General features: G+C 42.5%; 1 protein-coding gene across 2 annotated transcripts in view; it reads right to left on the minus strand.

Moving 5' to 3' along the window:
• The window catches only part of KIAA1841 (KIAA1841 ortholog), a 201,206-nt gene that overhangs the window by 67,807 nt on the left and 107,507 nt on the right, over positions 1-25,892 (minus strand). For both annotated transcript variants that reach the window (XM_029593704.1, XM_029593703.1), the window contains exons 8-11: positions 19,624-19,710; positions 19,106-19,216; positions 18,382-18,505; positions 9,705-9,857 (exon numbers count right to left, since the gene is read on the minus strand). In XM_029593704.1, coding sequence (XP_029449564.1) covers positions 9,705-9,857; positions 18,382-18,505; positions 19,106-19,216; positions 19,624-19,710 — 475 coding nt within the window. The remainder of the gene's footprint in view (positions 1-9,704; positions 9,858-18,381; positions 18,506-19,105; positions 19,217-19,623; positions 19,711-25,892) is intronic.

Genomic DNA, 25,892 nt, shown 5'->3' on the forward strand with positions numbered 1-25,892 from the left:
GGGAGATGAGAGGGAGAGGGAGAGGGGAGGGAGAGAGAGAAAGTGTGCCTCTGGAAAGGCCTTCACAGTATGCAACTATTTATATGCCTATAGGAGGGGCAGCTAATAGCTCGAGGTGAGGTGTTGGTGGGCGTTTAGGGGCCAGTTTTTCATGCATAGTGAGACGTATGAACAGCACAGTACATCTCAGTGAAGATTTGACATCATTTGGAGTGAGGAAAGTCTCACAAAGATGAAATTTTGTACTATGATACCTCACCCTAGCTTTCTTTTTATGGGTTCGTACACCATTGCTGCTCTCTTAACTATCAAGTCCCAGAGTGCGCTGGCACCAATGTTTCCCTGGCAGGGACTTGCTCCTTGCAGCTGTTCACTGACTCATGCCGGTAGCATCCAGGTGTACAAATGCTTTTCTTCAGCAAAAAAACCTGCATGGTTTCCAGTTATTCATGGAAAAGTTTTGGACCTTTTCATTTGTTTTTTCAGCCTTTTCAGTACTTTGCTACATACATTAAAAATAAAATGTCCAAAAATCTGGGTATCTGTAATAAAAAAAATTATCTTTCTGGGGGCGTGGCGATGACGTAGATCCCAGTACGTTCCGATCTCTTGCTCCCTAGGGGCCTGTGGGGCTTCCCTATTTTTGTAATTTTTTAAGCAGTGCAATTCTTTAAAAAGCAGCACAATTGCGAACAGAACACCTGGGGAACCGATCAGCGAGGTCGGTGATATAATGGTGTGTCGCCCGAAATGGTTTGGTGCAGAGAAACCTGGATGCGGTGAGGACAAGATGGTTCTTCAGGCACTTGGGGCAGAGGGCCTCTTGGATGTGGTAATTTGCGATCTTACATGCGCCATATCTGCAGCCTGGCTGACCAACTTCAGCGAATTCAGTCTTCTGTAGACGAGCTTTGGGAGTAGGTGGAGTCCTACAACACTTCCCTGCATGTGCTGCACAACATGCTGTTTGATCACGAGGATCGCATGTCCGCGCTAGAATCAGACACTGCAGCGGCCTGCAATAAATACCAGTCGTTGAGGAAAAGCTTGATAACCTGGAAAACCGCAACAGGCGCAATAATCTGTGCATTGTTGGGGAGCCTGAGACAGTTCACGGGGAAGAGCCGTTGTCCTTTTGCAAAAAATGGCTCCCAGAGCAGCTACTCGGGAGCACAGCTGACAGACTGATCCTAGTGGAGCGTGTGCACTGGGTGGGCCCCGGATGCCAGGATCTACAGAGGCCGAGGCAAGTCATTGTTAAATATTTGAATTATACTGACAAAATGAAAATCCTGCAACTATATTGCAACAAGCAGAATGTTGTTTATAAGGAGGCTAAGCTGCTGACCTTCCCAGATTTTTCGAGCAAGGTGCAAGCGACCCGGAAGGCATTCTCTCCCTTTGCACTCAGCTATTTCAGCATAAAGTTCATGCTGCAGTTCCCTGCTCACCTGAAAGCCTTTCATAATGGTGGGCCTCACTTGCTCGCTACTCCCCAGGAAGCTAAAGCGTTTATGGATAAACTGTGATGAATGACTCTGAGTTGTCTGCTCTGTTTCCTTTTGTCTCTGCCTTCGGGGTCCTGGGTGCCTGACACCCTCCTGTTTGATTTTATGGAATGGGAACTATTCTTGGCTCTTCATTTTTTTGACTGGCTTATGCTGTGGTGTCAAGACTATGGGTTGATATGGCACTGCTGGTCAAGCTGTTTTTCTCATTCTGTGTTCGTTCTGGGGGTTCGTTTTTTGCAGATGGAGACCCTCTTGTTTTGTTTCTGAGTTGTTCGACTGGTTCTGCTTGTAAGCCTGCTATCCATAAATGATTCCACCTGCTTCAATCTGAACTCTGTGCCCGCTACGGTTCTTTCTACAGGCCCCAGGAGCCCTTGGATGGCAGCGGTCACCTTTCTGTGGATGAGGAGGGGGTGTGTGGATGGATGCTTAGGTTTGTGTGTTGGATGGTTGGTTCTGAGTGTTTGTTGTTCCTGGTATATTTGGACTTGCCTTTGGAAAAGGGAGAACTTAGGCTGGGGGGTTTCTCCCTATCTGTTCTGCCATTGCTGCTGCAGGGTTCTATTCTCTCTTATGGTCTCATGTTTAATGTAGTAATATCTTTGGTTAATGTTGACAGAATACACTCCCCTGTCAAACGCGCAAAACTTCTTACTGAATTGCGCAGACATGGGGGTGTATATTGCTTTTCTTCAGAAAACTCACCTGGCTGAGAGCGAGCACTCTAAGCTGCAGTGGAGCTGGGTGGGCCATTGTTTTTGGTTTTTTTTCTTTTTTCACCTCTCGCCAAAGGGGAGTGGCCATTTTAATTAATAAAAATGTCGCTTTTATGAATGAGAAAGTGCTCTCTGATCCTAATGGCCGTTATGTCAAAGTGGCAGGGGAATCTTCAGGGACAAAAAGTGTTTTTTTTTCTAAATCTCTATGCCCCCAATAGCTTTTTTTCCACATGGGAAGGATATGTCATCATTATGGGAGGAGATTTTAATGTGGTTGATAACACCTTAGTGGACTGTAAACCATCTAAAACTCCTAAGAAGAACCAAGCTGACCTAGGGGGTAGGCTTTGTGACCCAGGAGTTGCAATTATTGGATTCCTGGCGTATGCTGCATTTGGCTGATCAAGCGTATACTTTTTTCTCACATGCATACAATGTGTACTCATGTCTTGATTATATTTTCATTCCCAAAGCCTTTTTTACCAAACTGGTGGCAAGTGACATTCTGGATGTACCTTTTTCTGATCATGCCATGGTTGTCACAACTCTTGCTCTGATGCCGGATACCCCAGGTCAGTCAGTTTCGGTGGTTTCTGCCCTCTTATCTGTACCATGACAAACACTTTGCTGCTTTCCTCAATTTAACTTGAAGTCTGATATAGATCCTTTCACTTTTTGGCAGGAGGCCAAAGCAGTCATGCACGAGATATCACTGTGTAGCAGACACATATCAAAAGAGCCAGGAATGAAAACATTTTAGATCTCTCTAAGACAATAATGTTCCTGCATCGAGAGCAAATGAGAGATCTTGGACAGGCATCCAAGGCTGCTTGAACAGAGCTTAATGCCTTGCTAGAATATAAGGCACAGCAGAATATCTTGTTTCTTAAGTTTAAGCTGCTCCAATGGAATAATAAGTCGGGGAAACTATTGGCTTGCTTGGTCAAATCTAGCTCACGTTCTAAAGGCCTCATTGCGTGTCTTCATTATGACTCGCAAGATCTGCTGACTACTCCCACGATCTTGAAAGCATTTGAAAGGTACTATAAATGTTTGTATGCAGCTGGATCTGTGAACAACCTGGCTTCAAAGGGAGTTTTTTCAAGGGCTCGGACTGTCTTGTTTGGGAGAGCAGGCATGGGACCTGATGGATAAGCCTAGCATGGAAGCAGAGATCCGTTGCATCATTGCCTGGTTGAAACTGCTCAAGATCCCGGGCCCTAATGATTTTGGGGGACTGCATTCTTGCTCCTCTAAAACATGTTTCACACAGCTCAGGACCGGGGTGAGTTTGAGGAAGAGGGGCATAACCTCACAACAATTATCCTACTACCCAAGCCAGGCAAGGACCATACCTTGCCCCAGTCTTACTATCTCTCTTCTCAATCAGGATATCAAAATCTTGGCTGCAGTTCTGGCCATGTGGGTTAATTTGGTGGTTAAGGAGATAGTTCATCAAGATCAGACTAGATTCATAAAAGGTTGCACTCCCAACTAATATCCTGAAAGCTTTGCTTGCTGTGCATGCACCTGCAGCTGCCAGTTCAGGGGGGTTTCTCGCCAACCTAGGTGCAGAAAAGGCATTTAACCCTGTAGAGTGGGGATATCTGGAAGCATCCGTGAGGCAATTTAATTTTGGAGATGGGTTTTTGGGGTGGATAAATTTATTGTATAATCACCCCCATGCACAGCTCTTGGTAAACGGAGCTTTATCAGATGTCTTCGTCTTGGGTAGGGGCACCAGAAAAGGGTGCCCCCTCTATCTCCTTTGTTATTTGCTCTTGCACTGGAACCCCTGGTGGTAAAGCTCAGGAGTCTTGCCTCCTTTCAGGGTATACGAATCCGGGAGAAAGCTGTCAAGGTGAGCCTATTTGCAGATATGTTGCTTTTTATACAGAATCCTCAAGACTGTTTGCAGGCTATTATTGCGGAAATTACTCAGTTTGGGTCTTTCTCTGGCTATCATATTAACTTTGGAAACTCTGAGGCTTTCCCCGTTGTCTCCTGCCTTACCATGGCTTTGGACGGGTTCCTTTCCTTTGTTGTGGGCCGGGGATCATTGTTGTTACTTGGGTATTCGTATTGCCAGTACCCTTAATGAGCTGAATGTACTAAACTTTGATGCTTGTCTGCAGAATATTAGACAGCTGTTGCATCAATGGTGAGCCCTTCCTCTTTTCTTGATGGGTTGATGTGCCCTGGTGAAAATGATGATCCTGCCTAAACTGCTTTTTCCTATGCAAATGCTCTCCTTCTGGCTCAAGGCGCGGTCTGTTAACTTATTTCAAGCGTTGGTGCGCAACTTTATTTGGCAAGGCAAATGAGCACGCGTGAACTATGAGGTATTATGGTTAGGCAGGAACCATGGGGCAGTGGGCCTTCCTGACTCAAGGGTTTACAATGTCGCTACCCTTCTTTGTTATGTGCAGGAGTGGGCTTCTCTTCATTCTAAGTTTGATGTAGAGGGACTGATGGCAGATTGGGTATCCCCTTATTGGCCTGTAAATTTACTACATTTGCGCCCAGCTCAGCTTTCTTCCTTGCGGATATTGGCCAGGGATGGCTGTATATTTGGGCCTCTGGGGCGGCAGGTCCGCTCTGCCCTCCAGTGCCAAGAAAATCATAGCAGTGGTGCTCCTCTTGCCAAAAAGTCCATTTTGTTGAATTAGAAGTTGGAGGTGGCCCCTGACATTTGCTCAGTGGAAAAGCTTGAAATGCTACAAAAAAGGAGATTGCTTCGCTGCATTCCTTTCCCGCTGGGAGAAGTTACTATGTGCTTCGGCATAAGGTCATGCTTGTGATGTAAGCTGCATGGGCCATAGCTGTCCGTGCATGGCTACTATGGGAGGAGCTACATTGCCTGTTCCCCTTTGCTTGAGGTGGCAGGGGCTGGAACACTCTGTCTCTCGTGGGTTATGAATGTGGTGTATTTGTGTATGGTTGTGCATAATAATGTGTTGGGGTTTCTCTTCTATTCTCCTCTCTCTTTTACTTTGCTGTTTTATTTGGAAAAGTTTGGCGAGTCACTGGGTAACCTGTTTTGGTCCTTTGTATGATGGCTGTTTTGCTGCTTTCATAGCTGCTTCTGTTTACTTGTCTGTTGTGACTCAATAAAGATGGAGTTAAAGACAAATAATCTTTCTTTCTGAACTGGTGGAGGAGGGGGGCTGCAGGGATATGGGTGGTTGGGGTATGGTAAAGAAATAAGATAAGGTCAGATAATGCTACATTACACTTGAAGCATTCAGCATGAGTCCATTCAGTCCCTGAAAACCCTACCATGAAGGAGTAAGCAAAGTGATGTGTGTTTGCCTGATATTTCAGTAACATATTAAATCCCCCATCCAAACGCTGAGGTACTGGAGGTTGGTGGTGGGTGGAATAGTAGTATGGGAATGTAGTTAGTGGTATGGGTTGGGGAGGTAGGTGCTTGTGATTTCTTTGGGAAGGGATATGCTTGATAGTGGTACTTATTCAGCAGACTGATGTTAAGTTGGGGGCCCCCGGGTGCTAACTACTGTCTCACTTGTGAACACCCCACACAGGAATTATCTGGGGAGAGGTGCTAACAAAATTGACAGCTGGCCATTACATTGTTCTTAAGGTTTCAGTGGCTCGAAAGGGCTACTGGTTTTTTAGGTTAGGTTTAACTGGTGGCCTGTGGTGTTATATAGTTGGGGACAGGAAAGTTCCAAGAGTCTGAATGGAGTATTCACAGTGTTACTAAAAGTTGAACATACATCACTTTTCTTACTCCCTTATGGTGGGGTTTTTAGAGACCAAACAGATTCCGTATATGTACTGAGTGCTCCAAGTTTAACTTAGAACTGTCTAACCTAACTTTTTTTTTATCATGCTAACAGCCAGGTTAAAATTCACTCTCTGAACATCAGAGGGATTTCAAATCCAATTAAGAGGAAAAGGATGCTGCAGTTCCTTAAGAAGTTGCAGGCCCAGGTAGTTCTGCTGCAGGAGACCTATCTCTCCAAGTTGAAACATGAGAAATTGAAGAAACATTGGGTTGGCCAGGTCTGGGAAGCATCTTATTCATCACAGAGAAGGGGAGTTTGCATTATAGTGCAAAAACAGCTTCCACTTCAGATATCAGATCCCAAAATGGATGGGGAGGAGAGATACATCATACTGTGCTGTCAGATTGCATCTCTGGAATTTGGCCTGGTGAATGTGTATGGCCCAAACACTGATTCAAACTCGTTCTATTCTGATCTTGCCTGCAAGCTATGTGGGGGTATTTGAGCCTTCCCCTAATATTGGGGGAAGACTACAATGCCTGCCAAAACCCTAATCCATGCCCGCTGTGCATCATAAGATTCCCGGTTCATTAGCAGATTTAGTTCATATATTCAAGTTGGTTGATGTTTGGAGAAGTTTGTATCCCACTTCTCAAGCTTACATTTGTTTCTCTCCTAGACATAATTCTTACAGCCACAGATTATTTCTTGTGAACAGAATCCCTCATGAATCATATTTCTCAGTGTCCCAATGTCAAGCCAACTTTCAGATCACCAACCTGTTTCTATTACTTTGAATCCAATAGCTCATCAAGGACCAGCTAGAGTGCAGATGTTGAAGCTTTCACTGCTGGGCAAAAAATAATTTCTCGATTTGGTGCAAGGGGTGGTCTCAGACTTTGATTTCCACCATAGTTCAGATGACTAAGATCCTCCTTTGAAGTGGTGAATGCTTAAAATTGCGATGCGGGTTAAATTATCAGTTATGCAAACCAACTGAAGAGGGCACCTAGACTGAGCAGTGCCAGCTTCAGAAAGAAATAAAGGAGCTGGGAGTAGAGCACAAGTGCACTTGCTCGGGCAAGATATTTCAAAAATTGACTCAACAGACTCAGAGCCTTCCAAGTTTGGAAAATAGCAATGGCACTAAGACATTATGAACACAGGAATAAGAAAGGTGTGCTGTTGGCTAGAGCAATTTGAAAGAAGCAATCTCGTACACATTTACACAAAGCTAGGTCTCCCAAAGGAAGCATAATGTCTGATAGCAAAGGTATGGGGGACTTGATATGGGAATACTTTGCCACTTTGTATAATCCCCTAAATGCAATTCAGATCCTTTTCTTAAAGTAGGCTGAATCTCCTCACATAAGCTGCCCAGATGGCTGAAAGCTTGAAAACTCGAAAACTCCCATTACTGAACTTGAAGTTCAGCAGGTGATAAGTAGCTTAGTGTCCGGCAAATGTCCTGGGCCTGACGAATACTATTTAACATTCTTTAAGAAGTACAGTCCTTTCTTCTCATCCAAACTGACAGATCCCTGGAAACTCCAGATTCAATAGAATTTAACAGTGCTCACTTTACGTTACTTTATAAAAAGAAGGGTGATGAGTCAGAGATTGGAGCTTATAGACTCCTACCTTTGATTAACTCAGACGTAAATATTTTAGCCAAGATATGACAACTATGATTGGAGAACATACTGCCCAGGTCATTCACTAAGATCAGACAGGCTTCATTAAGGGTCAGTAGTCAGACTACACCAGTCAATTTTCCAACATCCTCCATATAACTAAAAACAGTATGATTTCTGGCACCATTCTTGCATGGATGCCAATAAGGCTTTTGGTATTAGTGAGATTTGGATTTCGAGAGGAGTTTAATAGATGGATGCATGCCCTTTATACTTCCCTGAAGTCATATATTATAGTTAATGACAGGCTAACTAATTGCTCCATTTGGTGTCTCTAGTGAGATGTAACAAATGTTCCTATCCCCTCTTTTGTTCGATATGGCTATAAAACTCCTTGCCCAGGCTATCAGGGAACATTTATTTATTTATTTATTTATTTTTTGTTTTTATATACCGATGTTCCTGTATAATATACATATCACACCGGTTTACAAGGAACTCAAACTGACGCCTCAGTGGGCAGTTTACATTGCAACTAGATAACAATATAACAGATAATATGGGGGGGGCAGCGGAACTTGGCAAAGGATACAGAGATTAAGCATAAATAGCTAAATAGAGGTAACTAAATATACAAAATATACAAAATACAGTAAACAATGTACATAAGGTGAGTTGGGTCAGAGGCCAGGCTGATATTGTTTTCTTCCGGCTTTTAGATTCCTGGGAAAGCTTGTGCAAAAAACCAAGTCTTTAGTTTCTTTTTGAAAGTAATGTGGCACGATTCGAGGCGAAGGTCTAGAGGGAGCGCGTTCCAGAGTATGGGGCCAGCTGTGGATAGTGCGCGTTTCCTCAGGGAGGATTTTGCTGGCTGGGCGCGTAGCATATTTCTGTACGCACTTCTTGTCGGTCTCTTGGAGGTGTGAAGCTGCAGTTGAAAGGTTAAATTGAGAGGAGCGATGTTATGTAGGGCCTTGTGAATCATCATAATGGTTTTGAAGTGAATTCTGTATTTGATAGGTAGCCAATGTAGGTGCTGGAGAATGGGGGTGATATGGTCCCTTTTTTTGGTGTTTGTAAGAATTCTGGCCGTTGCGTTCATGACCATCTGAAGCGGTTTGGTGGTGCAAGCGGGGAGGCCGAGGAGGAGCGAGTTGCAATAGTCTAGTTTCGGTAATATGATGGCTTGTAGAACCAGGCGGAAATCTCTGTAGCGTAGTAGAGGTTTTAATTTTTTTAATACATGCAATTTAAAAAAGCACTCTTTTGTCGTGTTGTTTATGAACTTGTTGAGGCTGAGTCTGTTATCTAGGAGTACTCCCAGGTCTCTTACTTGCTGCGAAGTGATGTCTTTGGAGTTGATAGGCGATTGGCTAGCCTTTGGAGTGATAGGTGGGACGTGATTTTCAGGGGAAATAAGTAGGATTTCCGTTTTGTTAGTGTTTAAAACCAAGTTGAGTCCTGCAAGTAGGTTGTTGATTGATGTGAGGCAGTTATTCCAGAATGCCAAGGCTTTGTGTAGAGATTCCGTGATAGGGATGAGTATTTGTATGTCATCCGCGTAAAGGAAGTGAATTAGCTTGAGATTGGTAAGGAGGTGACAGAGTGGAAGAAGATAGATATTAAAAAGAGTGGGTGAGAGGGATGATCCCTGTGGAACACCCATCTTGGATGCAGTAGGGTGAGACACTTTGTTATTTATTTTGACCTTGTAAGCTCTATTTTCTAGGAATGATTTGAACCAGTTAAGCGCTGATCCTGTGATGCCAATGTCGACTAGACGCTGTAAGAGGCACGAATGATTCACAGTGTCGAATGCCGAAGAGAGATCCAGAAGAGCGAGGAGGCAAGGTTGACCTTTTTCCAGATTGAAGAGGATGACATAAGGGGATTAGTGGAATTAACAGAGAGGGTGAGGCATAAAATCTCTCTCTATGCAGGTGACTTCTTGCTTTTCTTGACCCAGTTGGATAGGTCAGCAGATTTATGCACATAAGTCTTCTTTGAAAACTGGTGTAACTTAAAAAAGTTGACTAAATGTGTTTATGTGCATGGTTGTGAAAAATTACCCCATAGATGAAAATTTACCTTTGGAAGTTGAGTAGGGTCAAATCGAAGGACTTTTTGGTTGCAGCAAGGATATATGCCAGTACCGGCTGAACCAAGTGCACTTGCTGTGTTGGGATAAACTGCTGACTCCAAATGATATTGGCAATGAGACAAATCAGTACACAGAAAAACCTGTTGAAAAACAGTAAAAGAAACAGAAAATTATCTAGCCTCACGACTATTGTAAAGCTCAAAAATGTGCATTTTATTTTTAAAATTATATATCTAAAGAGGGCAATTTTCAAACGCTATTTACATGCTCACACTTTCCCTTTGAGAACTGGTGCAAAGTCTGCACGTAAATGCATCAGTGGATTTCACAGCTATCGGGCCGATACAGTAAAAGTCGTGGGAGAGCGGGCGAAAGGCCACTCTCCTGTGCGTGTGTTTCTGTATTCAAATGAGGGCCCGTGGCAAAAAGAGGCGGCTGTCAGCGGGTTTGACAGCCAACGCTCAATTTTGCCGGCGTTGGTTCTCAAACTTGCTGACAGCCACGGGTTCGGAAACCGGACGCCGGCAAAATTGAGTGTCCGGTTTTCAACCCGCGAGCCGCAGGCCGATTTCAGTTATTTTTTTTTTTAACCTTTTCCAACTTTCGGGACCTCCGACTTAATATCGCCATGATATTAAGTCAGAGGGTGCACAGGAAAGCAGTTTTTACTGCTTTTCTGTGCACTTTCCCGGTGCCCGGAGAAATTAATGCCTACCTTTGGGTAGGCGCTAATTTCTGAAAGTAAAATGTGCGGCTTGGCTGCACATTTTGCTTTCTGAATCGCGTGGGAATACCTAAAAGGGCCAACAACATGCATTTGCATGTTGCGGGTGCTATTAGGTTCGGGGGGGTTGGACGCGCATTTTCGACGCACTATTATCCCTTACTGAATAAGGGGTAAAGCTAGCACGTTGAAAATGCGCGTCCATCCCCCCCGAACCTGTACTGTACTGTACTGTTTAGGCCTGTATGTGGGCTGCTTTGTAAATCATCCCCATGGTGGGATAAATTTGCACTTTTGATTTATATTCCACTTCTTGATATTTCAAAGCAGATTACTTTTAAGTACTGTAGGTATTTCCCTATCCCAGAGGGCTTACAATCTAGCCATCTATCATGCGCTGAGCCTAGCACATAGGTTAATGAGTGCTTGGATGCACATTATGGACATGGATCCATAACCCCTGATGCAATAAGGAGATCAGCGCGTCCAAAATGCGCATCCAAACTCACACATAGCTAATAGCGCTCATCACATGTAAATTCCATGTAGGTGAGGCTTTTAGCTATTATCCCACAATGCAAAAAATCCCCATGTGTCCAAGGCGCACTTTTTAACCTGTCAAATTTTATGCCTGCCAAAGGCGGCATAAAGTCTTCCTGCACATCAAGGGCTCAACTTAAAAAGCAAAAAAATTGCTTTTCCGTGGTTCTGCCTACTTAGTATCATTGTGATACTAATTAGGAAGAACCACAGAAAGCAGCACCATGCAAAAAAATGTCTTGATGTAAAAAAATAAATAAATAAATACATTTTGGGGCACACATTATACACCCACAATATACATGCTCAGGGCTGTGTATATTGTGGGTGCATATTGTTCCAGTAAATTAGCTGCTGTGGGATAAAACAGATGCTCATAAACCAAGCATCCATTTTAGTAACCTGCACACACAGGGCACTGCCGATTGGTCCATCTACTGTCACATATCAGTGAAAGGACCAATCCCCTTTTGGAAGGCTGTCCTTGTCAGTGTAAAGGACCAATTGGGAATAACCCTGCAGGGGGGTGGGAGGGCGCTCTGGCAAGGCTGTTGTGGACGCATAGCCACTTCTCCTGGGCACCCAATGCAGAGTGCTAGGAACGCACAAATTATCTTTTGTGTGTCCCTTTTAGCGCAGCAGCTCATTTGCGTACTTTGGACATGTTTTTTATGTGCGCAATATTGCATCAGCCTGTAGGTTTGTACCTGAGGCCAAGGAGGGTAAAGTGACTTGCCCAAGGTCACAAGGAATGGCAGTGGGATTTGAATTGTAGTGTCCCTGGTTCGTAGCCCGCTGCTCTAACCACTAGGCTACTCTTCCACTACTTATGATGTTTAAATTTATTTTATAAAATTTCTAGCAATGTATACAAATCAGAACGCGTATACTAAATTTGGACCCCTGGTTAACACTTCCCAGTGGCCCAAGTGCACAGTGCAATAACATTCCATTTCCCCAAAATTTCAAGCCCCCCAAACCCTCCCCTAGTACCCAACAGTCAAGTTTCCTCAAACATCACATCCACCTAATACATTCATGTAATACGTTAGTCAGTGCGTCTGGGCATATATAATCATTTAAAACTAAGCTCCCTGCTTTATACGATAAGGTCTGCAGATAAAAGTTCCAAATATGTAGAAAACTTTTTTTTTCTTTTTCAAATCTGTTTGCTCCATATATTTTTCACAAATACACATCTGATGTATTTGATTTTTCCGTTGTGTCAACACTGGTGCGTGTTCTTCTAACCAAATTGCAGTATTACCTTTTTTGCTAGCACCAGAACTTTATGAATCCAAAATTTAGCAAATTTATGCTCTATAGCAATCCCAGATAAAGTATCAAATAAGAGCACAGCAGCTTGAAATGGTAACCTTATTTGTGTGACTTGGTAAATATACTGTATAACTGACTTTCAAAATTTAGTTATTACTGGACATCCTCAATATTGATGCCCTAATGATCCAGGCGACAATCCGCACTTGGGGCAAGTATTCATCTGCGCAATAGTCATCACATGAGCCAACTTTTGAGAAATGTATTATCTTATGAGAAAGTTATACTGTAACGCCTGTATCTCCAGGTTACAGGAAAGAGTGAGTATTCTCTTAAAACTTTGTGCATACTGCTGTTCAGATAAATCTAGATCAAGCTCAGCCTTCCAACTCTTTAAAAAAAAACTTATCAAAATTTATACTGGGTTTCCTAATCTGTAAGGCTTGGTATAAGGAAGATATCATGCGATGAATAGGGACCTCTACATCAAACAGATCAGATAACAGGTCCCTATTGTCATGCTACCGATCATCTATTTTAAGTGATTAAATATAATATTTAAGTTGTAAATAAATGAAAAAGTGTTTTTGGTCTAACAAAGTCTGTTACCAACTCCCCAAATGATTTAATATGTCCCTCCTCGTAAAACATTTGCGCTAAAACTTTGAAACCTTGTGCATCCCAAGTTGTAAATACTAGACTTTGGGTCCCTGGTATAAAATGTTTATTACCCATTATGGGCAGAAATTGGGATACAGAACTGTTTAAGTTCAACAGAGAATATAAATATCTCCAGGAGAAGATAAGAGGCATAACCAAAGGGCTTCTTCTGAGAGTACTGGGCAATATGGCCACTGGGCAGTGCAAAATATAGCCCAGATTGTATGGAGAAAAAAGTGCTTTCTCTAATGATATTGACATGTAAAAATGAGAATCTTGTAACAAGTGTGCCACGTGCCTTAGATTGCATGCCACATTATATAACTTTAAATCTGTGATTTCCATTCCTCCAGCTTCCCATTTACGGGTCAATGTAGCTAATGCTATCCTTGGCTTTGCCCCCTTCCACAAATAAGCTCTCGAACTACATCACTGTTAGATAAATAGCATGGTATAATTTGAAGCATATAAAGCCATTTGGGTACCACTACCATTTGAAAGAGATTCACCCTCCCAACCAAGGAGAGCGGGAGATCCCTCCAGCTACGCAACATTACCTTTGTGATGTTGAGCAATTTCTGAAAATTAACTTGATATAATTTTCCCAGATCCCTATGAAGAATGATCCCCAGGTAAGTAAATGAATCTTCCACCCATCTCATTGGAAAGGTGCCCATCCAGTTTTTCCTAATATAGTCTGCCGTGGGAAGCACCTCACATTTATCCATATTTAACTTGAGACCTGCTACGTTTCCATATTCTTCTCTCTCTCCCACCAAGATTCCTAGGGAGACCATTGGATCTACCAAGTGAAGATACTGTCCACAAACACTGCCAGTTTGAATTGTTTCTCAGTCGAACCTCTAATGGATTCATCCTTAATTCTTATATTGCCCCAAATTCTTACAAGAGGAGGTTCCAAAGCTAAAATGAATAATAATAAGGACAATGGGCAGCCTTGCTGTGTACCTCTACCTAATTGAATCTCATCTGAATTGTATTCATTGACTGAATGGATCCAAGGCTTGGCACAAATATAAAGTGTACTTACTGCTTGCACAAAATAGCCTGAGATCCCAAATTCTTTCAACACTTGGAACATAAACTCCCAATCTAACCGATCAAATGCCTATTCTGCATATAGATGCGCTAACAGACGGTTCTTGCTGTCTATTAATGATTTCTAAAGAGACGAGGTTTTTCCGAATATTCATTATGATGGAGCGACCCTTAACAAAGACTACTTGATCCTCTCCAATTATGGCAGGAAGGATCTTAGCTAACTGATTCGTCATAATCTTCACTAATAATTTGGTATGAAAATTCAGAAGAGAGATTGGGCAATAGAAGCCAGAAGAGCTGGATCCCTCCAGTTTTAGGTAAAATCGTAATAATTGCATGGTTTGGTGCTAACGGAAAATGTTCCAACTCAATTAATCAGTTAAACATTGCCCCCATTGGGGTAGTTACTTTTAATATTAAGAGCTTATAGAACTCAGCCGAGAAACCATTAGGCCCTGGCGCCTTCAAACGCTTAGCATCTCTGATCCCCTGCGCCACCTCTTGTAGTTGTAATGGTTTATTTAATATCCTTAATTGATCCTCTGTGAATTGCAGAAGTTTAATGGATTTTAAATAATAAGCAATTCCTTGCGAATTACTTGGAGCAACCCTATATAAAATTTGAAAGAATTCCTGAAACTGCACTAATATCTTTACCTAAATTCACCAGTTTACCCGAAGCATTCTGTATAGTCGTCACATATTGAGTTTTCGACCAATTTTTGTTACGTTAGCTAAGGATCTTCCAATTTTATTACCATGCTGAAAGAACTTGCAGCGGTAATACATAATACCCTTCTTTGCTCTTTGATGTAGCAGTCCGGTTAAGCGCCAACTGGGTAGCCATAAATTTCTCTTTAACTCTCTTACTAGGGTCCCTATCATATTGTTTTTTGTCTAAATAAAGCTGTTTTTCTAACCAATATGGCTGATGTCATTTTCCTATGTCTTGCCACTGCACAGGAAATAATATCCCACCTAAGCACGGACTTGGCAGTTTTCCAAAACAATATAGGCAAATTTAGATGTTCTTTATTATTTGTCACAAAGGCAACCCATTTCTTAGCTAATTGTGAAGAAAATACTTTCCCCACCCATTGCCTTTGAAGCTTCTGATGTTCCCTGGCATCTAAATGAGTTTCTTAGACCATTGCTACCTGCATTCCCCAGCTTTGTAATGCTTGTAGAATTTTATATCTTTTAAACTCTGAACCTATCCCCCCTAAGTTCCAAATCACATATCGGAGAGCGGTCATGGCCATTGTGACATCATATCAATGTTGTAGTTTGCTATTTCTTTCTTTCCTTTAATTGACCAGCTTGGGCCCCCTGGCCTAGGCCCCAAAGGAAAATTAGTTTCTTACCTGATAATTTTCGTTCCTGTAGTACCACGGATCAGTCCAGACTGCTGGGTTTTGCCCCCCCCCCAGCAGATAGAGACAGAGATGTTTTAAAAACAAAGCTCCGCCTTTATAGGAGAGTGCCACCTAAAGTCCACCAGTATTTCGTAATGACAAAGCAAGATAGCTCCCATAAGACACCATAACTATATACACTAACACTTGAACGAGAACAAGAAAACGTTACCACCGGGTCACCTAACCCCAGTAAGACGGAACCTATAGAACCACGCAGGCCAAAAATTCAAAATCTGAAGAAAAATAAGGGGAAAGCGAGCGGACTCTCCCCCCACTTGAACCTGATAATTTTCGTTCCTGTAGTACCACGGATCAGTGGTACTACAGGACTGATCCGTGGTACTACAGGAACGAAAATTATCAGGTAAGAAACTAATTTTCCTTTCCCTGTACGTACCCGGATCAGTCCAGACTGCTGGGATGTACCAGAGCTATACCTATCTGGGGTGGAATCCAGTGAGGCCCGCTCGAAGCACACCTTCTCCGAATCCGTCCGAATTAGTAGCCTGCACATCCAACCGGTAATGGCGCGTGAAAGTATGCAGTGACTTCCACGTCGCCGCCCGACAGATCTCCTGTGGAGACATGAAATGAGACTCCGCCCAAGACGCTGCTTGCGACCGAGTAGAATGGGCCCGGAGTCCTACTGAAGGAACTCGGCCCTTTAGCAAGTAAGCGGAGCTGATAGCTTCTTTCATCCAACGAGCAATAGTAATTTTTGAAGCCATGTGACCCTATCGGGGACCATTCCAGAGGACAAAGAGATGGTCCGACATGCGAAAATCATTGGTGACTTCCAAGTAGCATAGAAGAGCTCTACGAACATTCAGCTTCCTCAAATCACGGGACAGAGAATCCGAACGGTCCAGATCCGCAAAGGCCTCCGGGAGGCGTAAATCCCCCGACAAAGGTAAGGGGGGGGTTTAGACAGGGCCGGGCAGGTGGGTTAGGTAGGGGAAGGGAGGGGAAGGCAAAAGAAAGTTCCCTCCGAGGCCGCTCCGATTTTGGAGCGGCCTCGGAGGGAACGGAGGTAGGCTGCGCGGCTCGGCGCGCGCCGGCTATACGGAATCGATAGCCTTGCGCGCGCCGATCCCGGATTTGCGCGGCTACGCGCGTATCTACTAAAATCCAGCGTACTTTTGTTGGCGCCTGATGCGCCAACAAAAGTACGCCAAACCGCGCTATTTGAAAATCTACCCCTAAGCGCGCTGGAAATTGCAGAACAGATTGCACCAGCTTTGAACACACAGAAGCAAAGGCCCCGCGTTGTGCTGACACCACAGCAGAGTAGTCTGCAAAAAGCATCATAGAGTGGCCTTCTTAATCCAAGGATCTTGATTTACAGTAGTTCCGCAGTATTTCCTTTTTATGGTGAAAATGTAACAATTTTATTATCACCGGGCGCGGCCGTCCTTGGCTCATGATATGCACTCCCAGAAGATTAGCACGTACTACATGCGGCTTGCCATGCAGATCTTTCAGGATGACTGCAACTGGTAACCATTCTTTGCTCACACCACACTGGATGAACCACACTGGACGAACCAGGAGACCAGGGTAGGAGACCAAGGTTCAAGTCCCACTATTGCTCCTTGTGACCTTGGGCAAGTCACTTTACCCTCCATTGCCCTAGGTACAAACTTAAATAGGGAAATGCCTACAGTACCTGAATGTAATCTGCTTTGAAGTGCTGAAACAAAAAGTGTGAAAAGCAGAATATAAAAAATCTAAATAAAATTAAGTCCAATCCATAATACTTTCAGGCAGACCAATTAATTGCATTTACTCCTTCGTGAGCGGTTTTCGAGGTCTTCCAATTTTTGTTCTGTTTTTGCTGTGGCTGCCTTAATTCTTGCCATCTCAGTTTCCAGGGCCTGAATACACTCGTTGACATTGGTAATACGCACTTCGGCTTCAGTTATTCACTTTGAATTATCTGTTAAAAGATTTGTAGTTCATCAAACTGCATATGGATTTTCCCCAGCTTTGCATCCATAGCGCTGAGGATAAGAGTAGCCATATCTCCTGACTCCCCCACAACAAAGGAAGGTGACGGTGGGTCACTGAGACCATCCACCATTTTGTTTACTGCTGCTTTGCTTTTGTCCTTTCAGACCATTTTCATCATCATCCATTACCTTGAATGAGTTCAGTGGAATAGCCAGTAATTGCTAGTAATAGCCACTTCTATTACTAGCAACAGTAACATGGAACAGACTTAGTTTTTGGGTACTTGCCAGGTTCTTATGGCCTGGATTGGCCACTGTTGGAAACAGGATGCTGGGCTTGATGGACCCTTGGTCTGACCCAGTATGGCATGTTCTTATGTTCTTATGAAAAGCATGCCCTGCTTTCCAGCTTAGCCCTCCAATGTTCAGGAGATGAATTCTGTAAAATTAGAAGTCAGATGTGGTACGACACAGGGAGTGGGCCCCGGAGCTACTGAATACCATGTGACCTCCCCACTACTTATTAATCTATATTATTATATTAGCCCTTCTCATGCTAATATGCTCCTCAGATCTATAACAATATTGGAGATATCTTCAAGAAAACATAGGATAAGAACAGAGAATTCCTAGTTGCAATGAAGTGAAGGGAAAGCAAGAAACTGGAGCTGTCCCATTTTCATTTTCAGTTAATGTTTACCTAAAACCCTTGAAGAAAGAGTCACAATATCTCTTGATATTCTAATAATGAAAAATGGGGGCACAACCAAACTTATTTTTATCTAAACTGCAGTTATACATAATCAGAAATTACACATGTTGCAGACTTGAATAAGCTAAGCACAATAGAGGAGACAAATTGCACAGTAAGTCTATAGAGCTGGCAGTTTCCACAAAGTATCCATCAGGATTTTCTTCAGAATGGCCAAGTTTTCCCGCTGAGGTTAATAAGAAGGAAAATGGTATTCCTTCCTTGAAAGTCTTTCCTTTACTTGAATAAGTAGGTTAGAGAAAAAAATAGATTGTTACTCACCTGTTTACATCTTGAACATGTTAGACAGTTGATAGTCCCCCAGACGCGCCAGTAGACATCTTGCCAAGACTTAAATTCTTCATACAAATTGGATAAGTAATCATGTATGTCCCACATTTTATCTCTATACAAAGAAATGAAGCAAATTACACTATGTCTCAAACAGATATTACCAATTATTTTATCTGTGGTGGAAAACTATGTATGTATATTGGATTTCTCCTTCCAACACTGAACTCATCTTTGAACAGGTTTTCTTCTCTCCACTTTCCAATAGTAAGTTGCGGAAGGTACAATTGGACATTTGAGAAACGAATTAAAATAGTTACCTCTCAATCTTCCCCAATACTTTGGTGAATAAGAAAACTAGAGGCTCTAGTAAAAGATGCTAATAATACATCACATGCACAACACATTTTGAAATAGAAATGCCAGTAGAAAAATCTTGTACAGAAGGGCCTTTAGTTACTGATTTTGTCAAAGTCAAATAATAAAACTGAAGGTCATCAGAGGAGGTCTAACTTCATTATACACTACACAATCTCATCATGCATGCTTTCACAAACAAGTCTATTTTTGTAAGCAAACTTCTGAGAAGTGCTTCAAATTGATGCTGGGACTATGTCTAGTTTCTACCTGGCCCTAACATCGAGGTGCAAGGTCATTTGCTGCCTGTGCATTTTAGTGTTATGCTCATGTAAACTTTAATTACTGGTGGATGCACCTTATATGAAAGTAAACAATATTTCCATGTTGATCAATGTTGATTTTCCCAGGAACACAAGGTATCTTTTGTTCAACTTCTCTAGTCAAAAGTCTCTTGCACAAACAGCATCTGTTGAAACAATAAGACAGCAATAAAACAGAAGACAGCAACCAACATTTCAGAAGATGCTCATCAATATAACACAAAATAATGCTATAAGATCTGTTAGCATGAGCATGTCCAGGCCTCAGCAATATAGGCTGACTGGAAATATAACTGATTTGATATATGTGATCTAGACTCTGCCTCTCTATCGTCTGAAGGTATACCTGATAAACATAATATACGAACATTTGTCTTGTCATTATTCTATTTATTCCACTACCTTTGAACAAACCCTGACTCCCTGCTTCACATATGAACCTGAGACACAGAAGTGTGAAGATTTCCAGAGGTCTAGAGTGAAATTGTGCTGGAGTAAGAAAATAGTTTCTCATATGACAAGTATAAGACTATATGTAGACTGCATAAAGTACCTGGATAATGTTGCAGCATTTCCTGGCGAATCAGGGTTCTTGTAATCTGGATCAAACAATCGCTCAATCTTCTTGCAAAATATCTTACTATTAACAACAAGCAATAAATATTTTAAACATGTTGGCTTAGTGGTAAAGGTGTAGTTGAGTGCTTTCAATTTTATTTTCTTGAAATACACAGGACCTAATTCCAATCTTTTCCCAGACCATGCTTTCACTATGTAGAGGCTTTATGCATTAGGACAGTCTTGCCTCTGGATCTTTATGTGACAAAAACCCATATATTTGCTGTCTTGATCTTAGAGTAGAGAGCACAAGGCAGGAGAGCTTTTAAGACTTGCAAGTTCAAACCTTTCTCTCCCATCAACTTTCTAGATAAATCACTATTACCCCATGCCTCAGCTTTGTTACAGTTAGTTTGGTTCTGCAAAAATTGTTATTCCATGTAATACAAGTTTGCTTAAACAGTGTTTTCTCTAGGTAGCAGGATGAATTAGTTATTACACATGGTTGACATCGATCCGATAGCACCAAACAGACTCTTCTCTTCTAGCTTTGAGCTCTACTGAACATGTGTGGAAGTACCCACACGGGCATTGGCTGCTCAGTCAGTATCAGAGCTAATTCTAGTTATGTAGTCGACTCTCCAGGGAGGTGAGTGGGCATTCCATGGCTAATTCATCCTATCTATGGAAAACACTGTTTATAGAAAACAAACTTACTTTTTCCATTGATAAGTGGGTTGAATTAGCCATTTCATGGGGGAAATCCCAAGCTGAGGTTTGCAATGGAGCGTTTACTAAGTAGGCAACCCTGACCACACCATGGCAAGTAGACTATTGCGAGAACAGGTTACGCATAATTGCCGGTCCAAATTTATTTTATTCTTTGATAGATTGACCGGACAATAATAGGATGTAAAGGTATAAACTGATGACCAGGTGGCAGTTTTGTAGATGTCTTCAAGAGGCACCTCTCAAAGATGAGCAACAGAAGGTTCCATAGCCCTTTCTTGATAAGCTTTAATGGAGTATTTGATCTGTAAATCTGCTATGGTGTAGCAGGGTTGAATGTAATCCATTATTCAATTAAATAATGTACCTTTGGCAACTGCTGAGTCAAATCTTTTAGGGTCATATGACATGAATATCTAAAAAGCCTGATGGAGTGGTTGAGTTCATTATAGTAGGCCAAGGCTCTTTTACAATCCAAAGTGTGAAGGAGTTTTACTTCTTTATGTGCATGTGGTCTTGGAAAGAAGGTAGGTAATACGATGATTGATTGATGCGGAAAGCCAAGACAACCTTTGGAAGAAACCTTGGGCAAGTGCGAAGGACCAACCTGTTGTGAGAGAACTATTTTAGATAGTGTATGTGAGCTTGGAGTTCGCTGACTCTTCTAGCTGAAGTAATGGTGACAAGGAACATTACTTTCCACAACAAGAATGTTACAGAAGCTGTCTCTTGAGGTTCAAAAGGTGGCCTCAGCAGTTGAGAAAGGACCACATTCAAGACCCATGAAACCTGAAGTCTTTGTACTAGAGGTTTAACATATAATAATCCTTTCATAAATCTTGATATCTGTGGATGGATAGATATTGGTTTATCATCCACCAAAACATGGTAAGCCGCTATAGTGCTGAGATATATGCCTACCGAAGATATGACAAGGTCTGAGCCACACAGAAGATGCAAGTACAATAGTAAATGCTTAGGTTTGCATGAAATTGGTTTCAGAGGATATTAACACCACTTGGAATATTTGTTCTGTCTGAAAGCATAGTTGTTCCCTAGTGGATGGTTTTCAAGCCAAAATCATGTCTGAGTGCTATAGGCAGAAAGAGATCCACGATTATTAGGTGTTCAACCTTCAAGCTGTTAGATTGAGGGATGGAAGGTTCAGTTGATAAAGCATTCCTTTGTCTTAAAGTATGAATGTACTTGTTCCCCAAACATTTTGGGAGACTACTGAACAGTTGTATTACCTATGGAAACCATATCTGACTAGAACATGCTGGAACTATGAGAATCAATTGTATGTAATCTCGCAACAGGTTTTTCATTGTTATGGCAATCAATGGTATTGGTGAAAAAGCATATATGAGGCTCCCCTCCCCCCCATTCAGAAGATAAGCATCCTGTGCCTGTCTAAGTTCGCTGGAAAGAACTGAGCAGAATTGATCTAGCTTTTTTGTTTTGCTCCACTGGAAACAGGTCAACTAATGGTAAATACCATAAGTTGAACAGTTTTGTCTGCTATTGATTGTCATGGAGACCACTCATGAAAGCGGTGAGGTGGTTTTTCAGTGTGTTGAAGATTCCTGTAAGGTAGGTGGCCTGTATGACAACCTGATTCCTGACTGCCCAGTTCCAAATTGTTGAATTTTCCTAGCAAAGAGGCTATGATCCTGTGCCTCTTTGCTTACTGAATGAAATATGGCAACTTGGTTTGAATCAAGATGATCATCTACAGAAGGAGATATGGGAACATCAATAGAGCATATCTGATTGCCCTTGGTTACAGAAAGTTTAATCTGAAAGTGTCTCTCTTCTTGAAGTCAAGTGCCCTGGTTTTGGAAGGATCCTGTGTGAGCATCCCATCCCTTTATGGAGGGATCTGTTGCTAGTGTTACTTGGAGTGAGCAGAGCAGAGTCCTGTTTTGAAGCACATAGGGATTTAACCATCAGAAATATGTACTATAGTTGACAATGGCTGAGTTAGTTGATCTCAGTGAGAATATAGACTACACTACAGGTGGCAAATATAAAGACGGATTAGAAGGACCTCACGGATGGCTGCTGTCATAAGACCTAACACAATGAGGAATATTCTAGTTATGGAGTGGTGAGAGGCCAGAAGTTTAAGAATGATAGCTGTCAGTATGTTAGCTAGCTGCGATTGAAAAAATGCTCTTTTAAAGTGAGTCTATCCATGTCCAGATGAATTTTATTCTCTCGACTGGCACTATGCTTGGCTTCTCGAAGTTGACCAAAAATCCTAAATGTTGTAGCAGACAAATCATTTTGTGTAGGGCAGTGAAGACTTCTTCTCGTGAGCTTGCTGTCATTAGCTAGCTATCCAGGTAAGGAAAACTTGAATTCCTTGACAACAGAGGTGTGCCACTACCACTACCAGGCATTGGTAAAGACTTTCAGGGCTGCCAAAAAGCCAAACATAAGTATACTGTATTTGTAATGGGAATAATCTCCCTTGAAACAAAGGTAGCACCAGTGGGAAGAATGGATGGGAATGTGAGCATATGCATCCTTCAAATAATGAGCACACAATTTCTCCTTCTGAATGTAATATAAAATTGTGCTGAGGGAATTCATTTTTAAGTCCTCTCAGAGTAGATGTTAGTTCAAGTACCTCAGATCTAGAATGGGCCTCAATCCTCCTGAATTCTTGGGGATAAGGAAATATCAGGAGTAGAAGCTTAGTCTATGTTGAGATGCAGGGATTAGCTCTATCGCTTATTTTTAAAGAAGTGATTGTACACCTAGGAGAAGCTGTGTCAAGCGAGATAGATCTGAAGTGAGTGTCAAGCAATGTGGAAGGGATGACAGCCAGGAAAAAAATGTAAATGGTATGAAAATTCCATCATTTTGAAGAGCCAGAAGTCTTTGATTATCTGGTGACACGCATCCAAGAAAGGCTTAGATTCTGCTCCCCTACCCCCACCCCCCCGGAATGGAGGGATGACGATTGTTTAGAGGAATCAAAATTTGGGCTCAAGCTTGGCTGGGCCTGCTGTGTGGCTTTAGGCTGACAGCTGAAAGTTTAGCCTTTTGGGAGCATAGAAAGTGCATCTTGAAGTAAGAGTTTTGTTCGGGACCTGCCAAGAGTGATTGGACTGCTACATTTTGTTCCTTTATTGGAGCAACAGTTTCTCTGAATTTTTCTCCGAAGGGGATATCTCCCAGACAAGGGAGGTTTGCCTACCTTCCATGGTATGAGAAACGGAGTTGAATGACTCAGACACATCAAAGAAGGTAATGTATACACTCTTTCGCTTCCCAAAGAAATTATGGGTAGACACTCCCACATTCCATAGTCTGGAGAAAATAGTTTTAGTTTTTGCACATAGTTATGAAGATATTGCACCATATAGAATTGGGAATAGCGATACAAGTAGTTGGTGTGGCTCTTTTAGGTCTTTCCCGTCAAAATTGTCCAATAGTTTATGGTCTTTTCCTGGAGGTGAACCGGAATGAATTCTCTTTTTTTTGTGCCTTCTATAAGATAGAGAGCCAGCTCATAACTGCAAATCCCAGCGCTTTCCAGATTCTGTATTTCTGATCCAGTTTCCTAAAAGTGGGAACCCCAGAGATCAGCACTTCCTGCATTCTCACATGCAACAGTTTCAGAATGCTGGGTACTGGAAGAGCCACTGATTCTGATGTGGTGTCCAGTATTAGGAGCAGCTTGAAGACTTCAGCATGGGGTGTCCATATTTACATATGTTGGCACCTAGTGTTGTTCCTATCTTTACCACCAACTCAGAATATGTCAAACCTCCCAAGAGCGGGGTATGGTTGGGAGGGTCTAGACGTGGGTCAGGAGGAACTAGAAGTCAGTTAGAAGGTATACATATAAATCCTTCTTCTGAAACTAACAGCAAAGGCAAATATGGAGGATGGCCTGGTTGGTCCTGAGGAGAAATACCCTGGTCAACCACATCTGATCTACTTGACTCCACTGCAATTGAATAGCCTAATGAAGAATCCTGTACAAGTGTTTTAATAATGTGTTCAGCTCTATAAGCGAAACTGGCACTCCGGGTTGAGGGATTGCCACAGCAATTGTAGAGAGGAGTGGTTTGATTGACTAGGGAGTCGGAGGAAACAAAGAGTAAAGCAATTTCACACCATCCCCATGACCTGGTAGTGACTGAAGCATCCTCTGACCTGAAGAATTGTATCTGTGGTAATATTAGGTTCCTCACAGACATGGCCAGTGCTTCCATTAGGCAAACTAGGCAGTCACCTAGAGCACTTAAGATTTTGGGAGTGGCAAAATCCTGCCAATGTGAGGTCTAGAAGGGAGCTATACCAGAGTCAGTACTGCCAAAGAAAGGAGCGCAGTCCTAGATCTAATGCTGTGGGTAGGAGGGAGTGCTTAAGATTTTGGGAGTAATTGTAGGGGGCAGAGATAACCTGACCCCTTTTGCCACTGACTTAGAGTGGCCTGTATAAAGCTGCGTGGCCAATACGGCCTGATGTTTATGATCCATGATCGATGAATGGATGGCTTTAATGGAGTCAAATGCCTGGAAGCTGCAGAAGAATGTTGTGTGCATTGATTGCATCAGAGTTATCTTACAGGAAATCATGATGCCACATGTTCTAGCACTGTGTATTGACAGATCCAACAGAAATTGCATCTATGCATTGAGATACATTGAAGGAACATGGGTTCTATGCCGCATCATGGGTGCTTTGTCACTGCGTTCATCGAGGGTGCAACAGTGTTCTGTACACAGATGATGCAGATGCACCACACTTTTGAGTTATTTTACTTCTTCGGTGCAGGGCAGCTTGCAGTATTTGACTCAGTTTCTTTAGTTGAGCTGATGGAGGAGTTTTAGAGGCGCTCCTGGTGAGGTGGATAACACTACACCATGAGAAGAGGATCTACTTCCACTTTGAGAACATTTATGCAGTTTCTTAATTCTGCTTCCTCTGAAGCACCGAGAATTCAGGGACATCTGTGTGCAGGCACAGAATGTTTGCATGGTTGAGGTTCTGGCTGAGGCATCGACAAAACAGCTCATGGCCCTCTGTGAGCAGGGTTGGTGCAAGCCTATTTGGTGCCCTAGGCTAACCTTCAGTTATTCACCTTCCCCAGCTTATATATTGGTTGCAGCTCCAGCACAGCACTAGATCTAGGAATGCGCTCCTTTCTTCGGCAGTACTGACTTTGAAATCGTCGGCTCAGTGTGCTGTGGCAGTCAAAAAAGCAAACAGAATGTTAGGAATTATTAGGAAGGGAATGGTGAATAAAATGGAAAATGTCATAATGCCTCTGTATCGCTCCATGGTGAGACTGCACCTTGAATACTGTGTACAATTCTGGTTGCCGCAACTCAAAAAAGATATAGTTGCAATGGAGAAAGTACAGAGAAGGGCGACCAAAATGATAAAGGGAATGGAACAGCTCCCCTATGAGGAAAGGCTGAAGAATTTGGGGCTTTTCAGCTTGGAGAAGAGAAGGCTGAGGGGGGATATGATAGAGGTCTTTAGGATTATGAGAGGTCTTGAACGAATAGA

This window comes from Rhinatrema bivittatum, chromosome 3 (assembly GCF_901001135.1).
Source record: "Rhinatrema bivittatum chromosome 3, aRhiBiv1.1, whole genome shotgun sequence".
Taxonomy (NCBI): Eukaryota; Metazoa; Chordata; class Amphibia; order Gymnophiona; family Rhinatrematidae; genus Rhinatrema; species Rhinatrema bivittatum.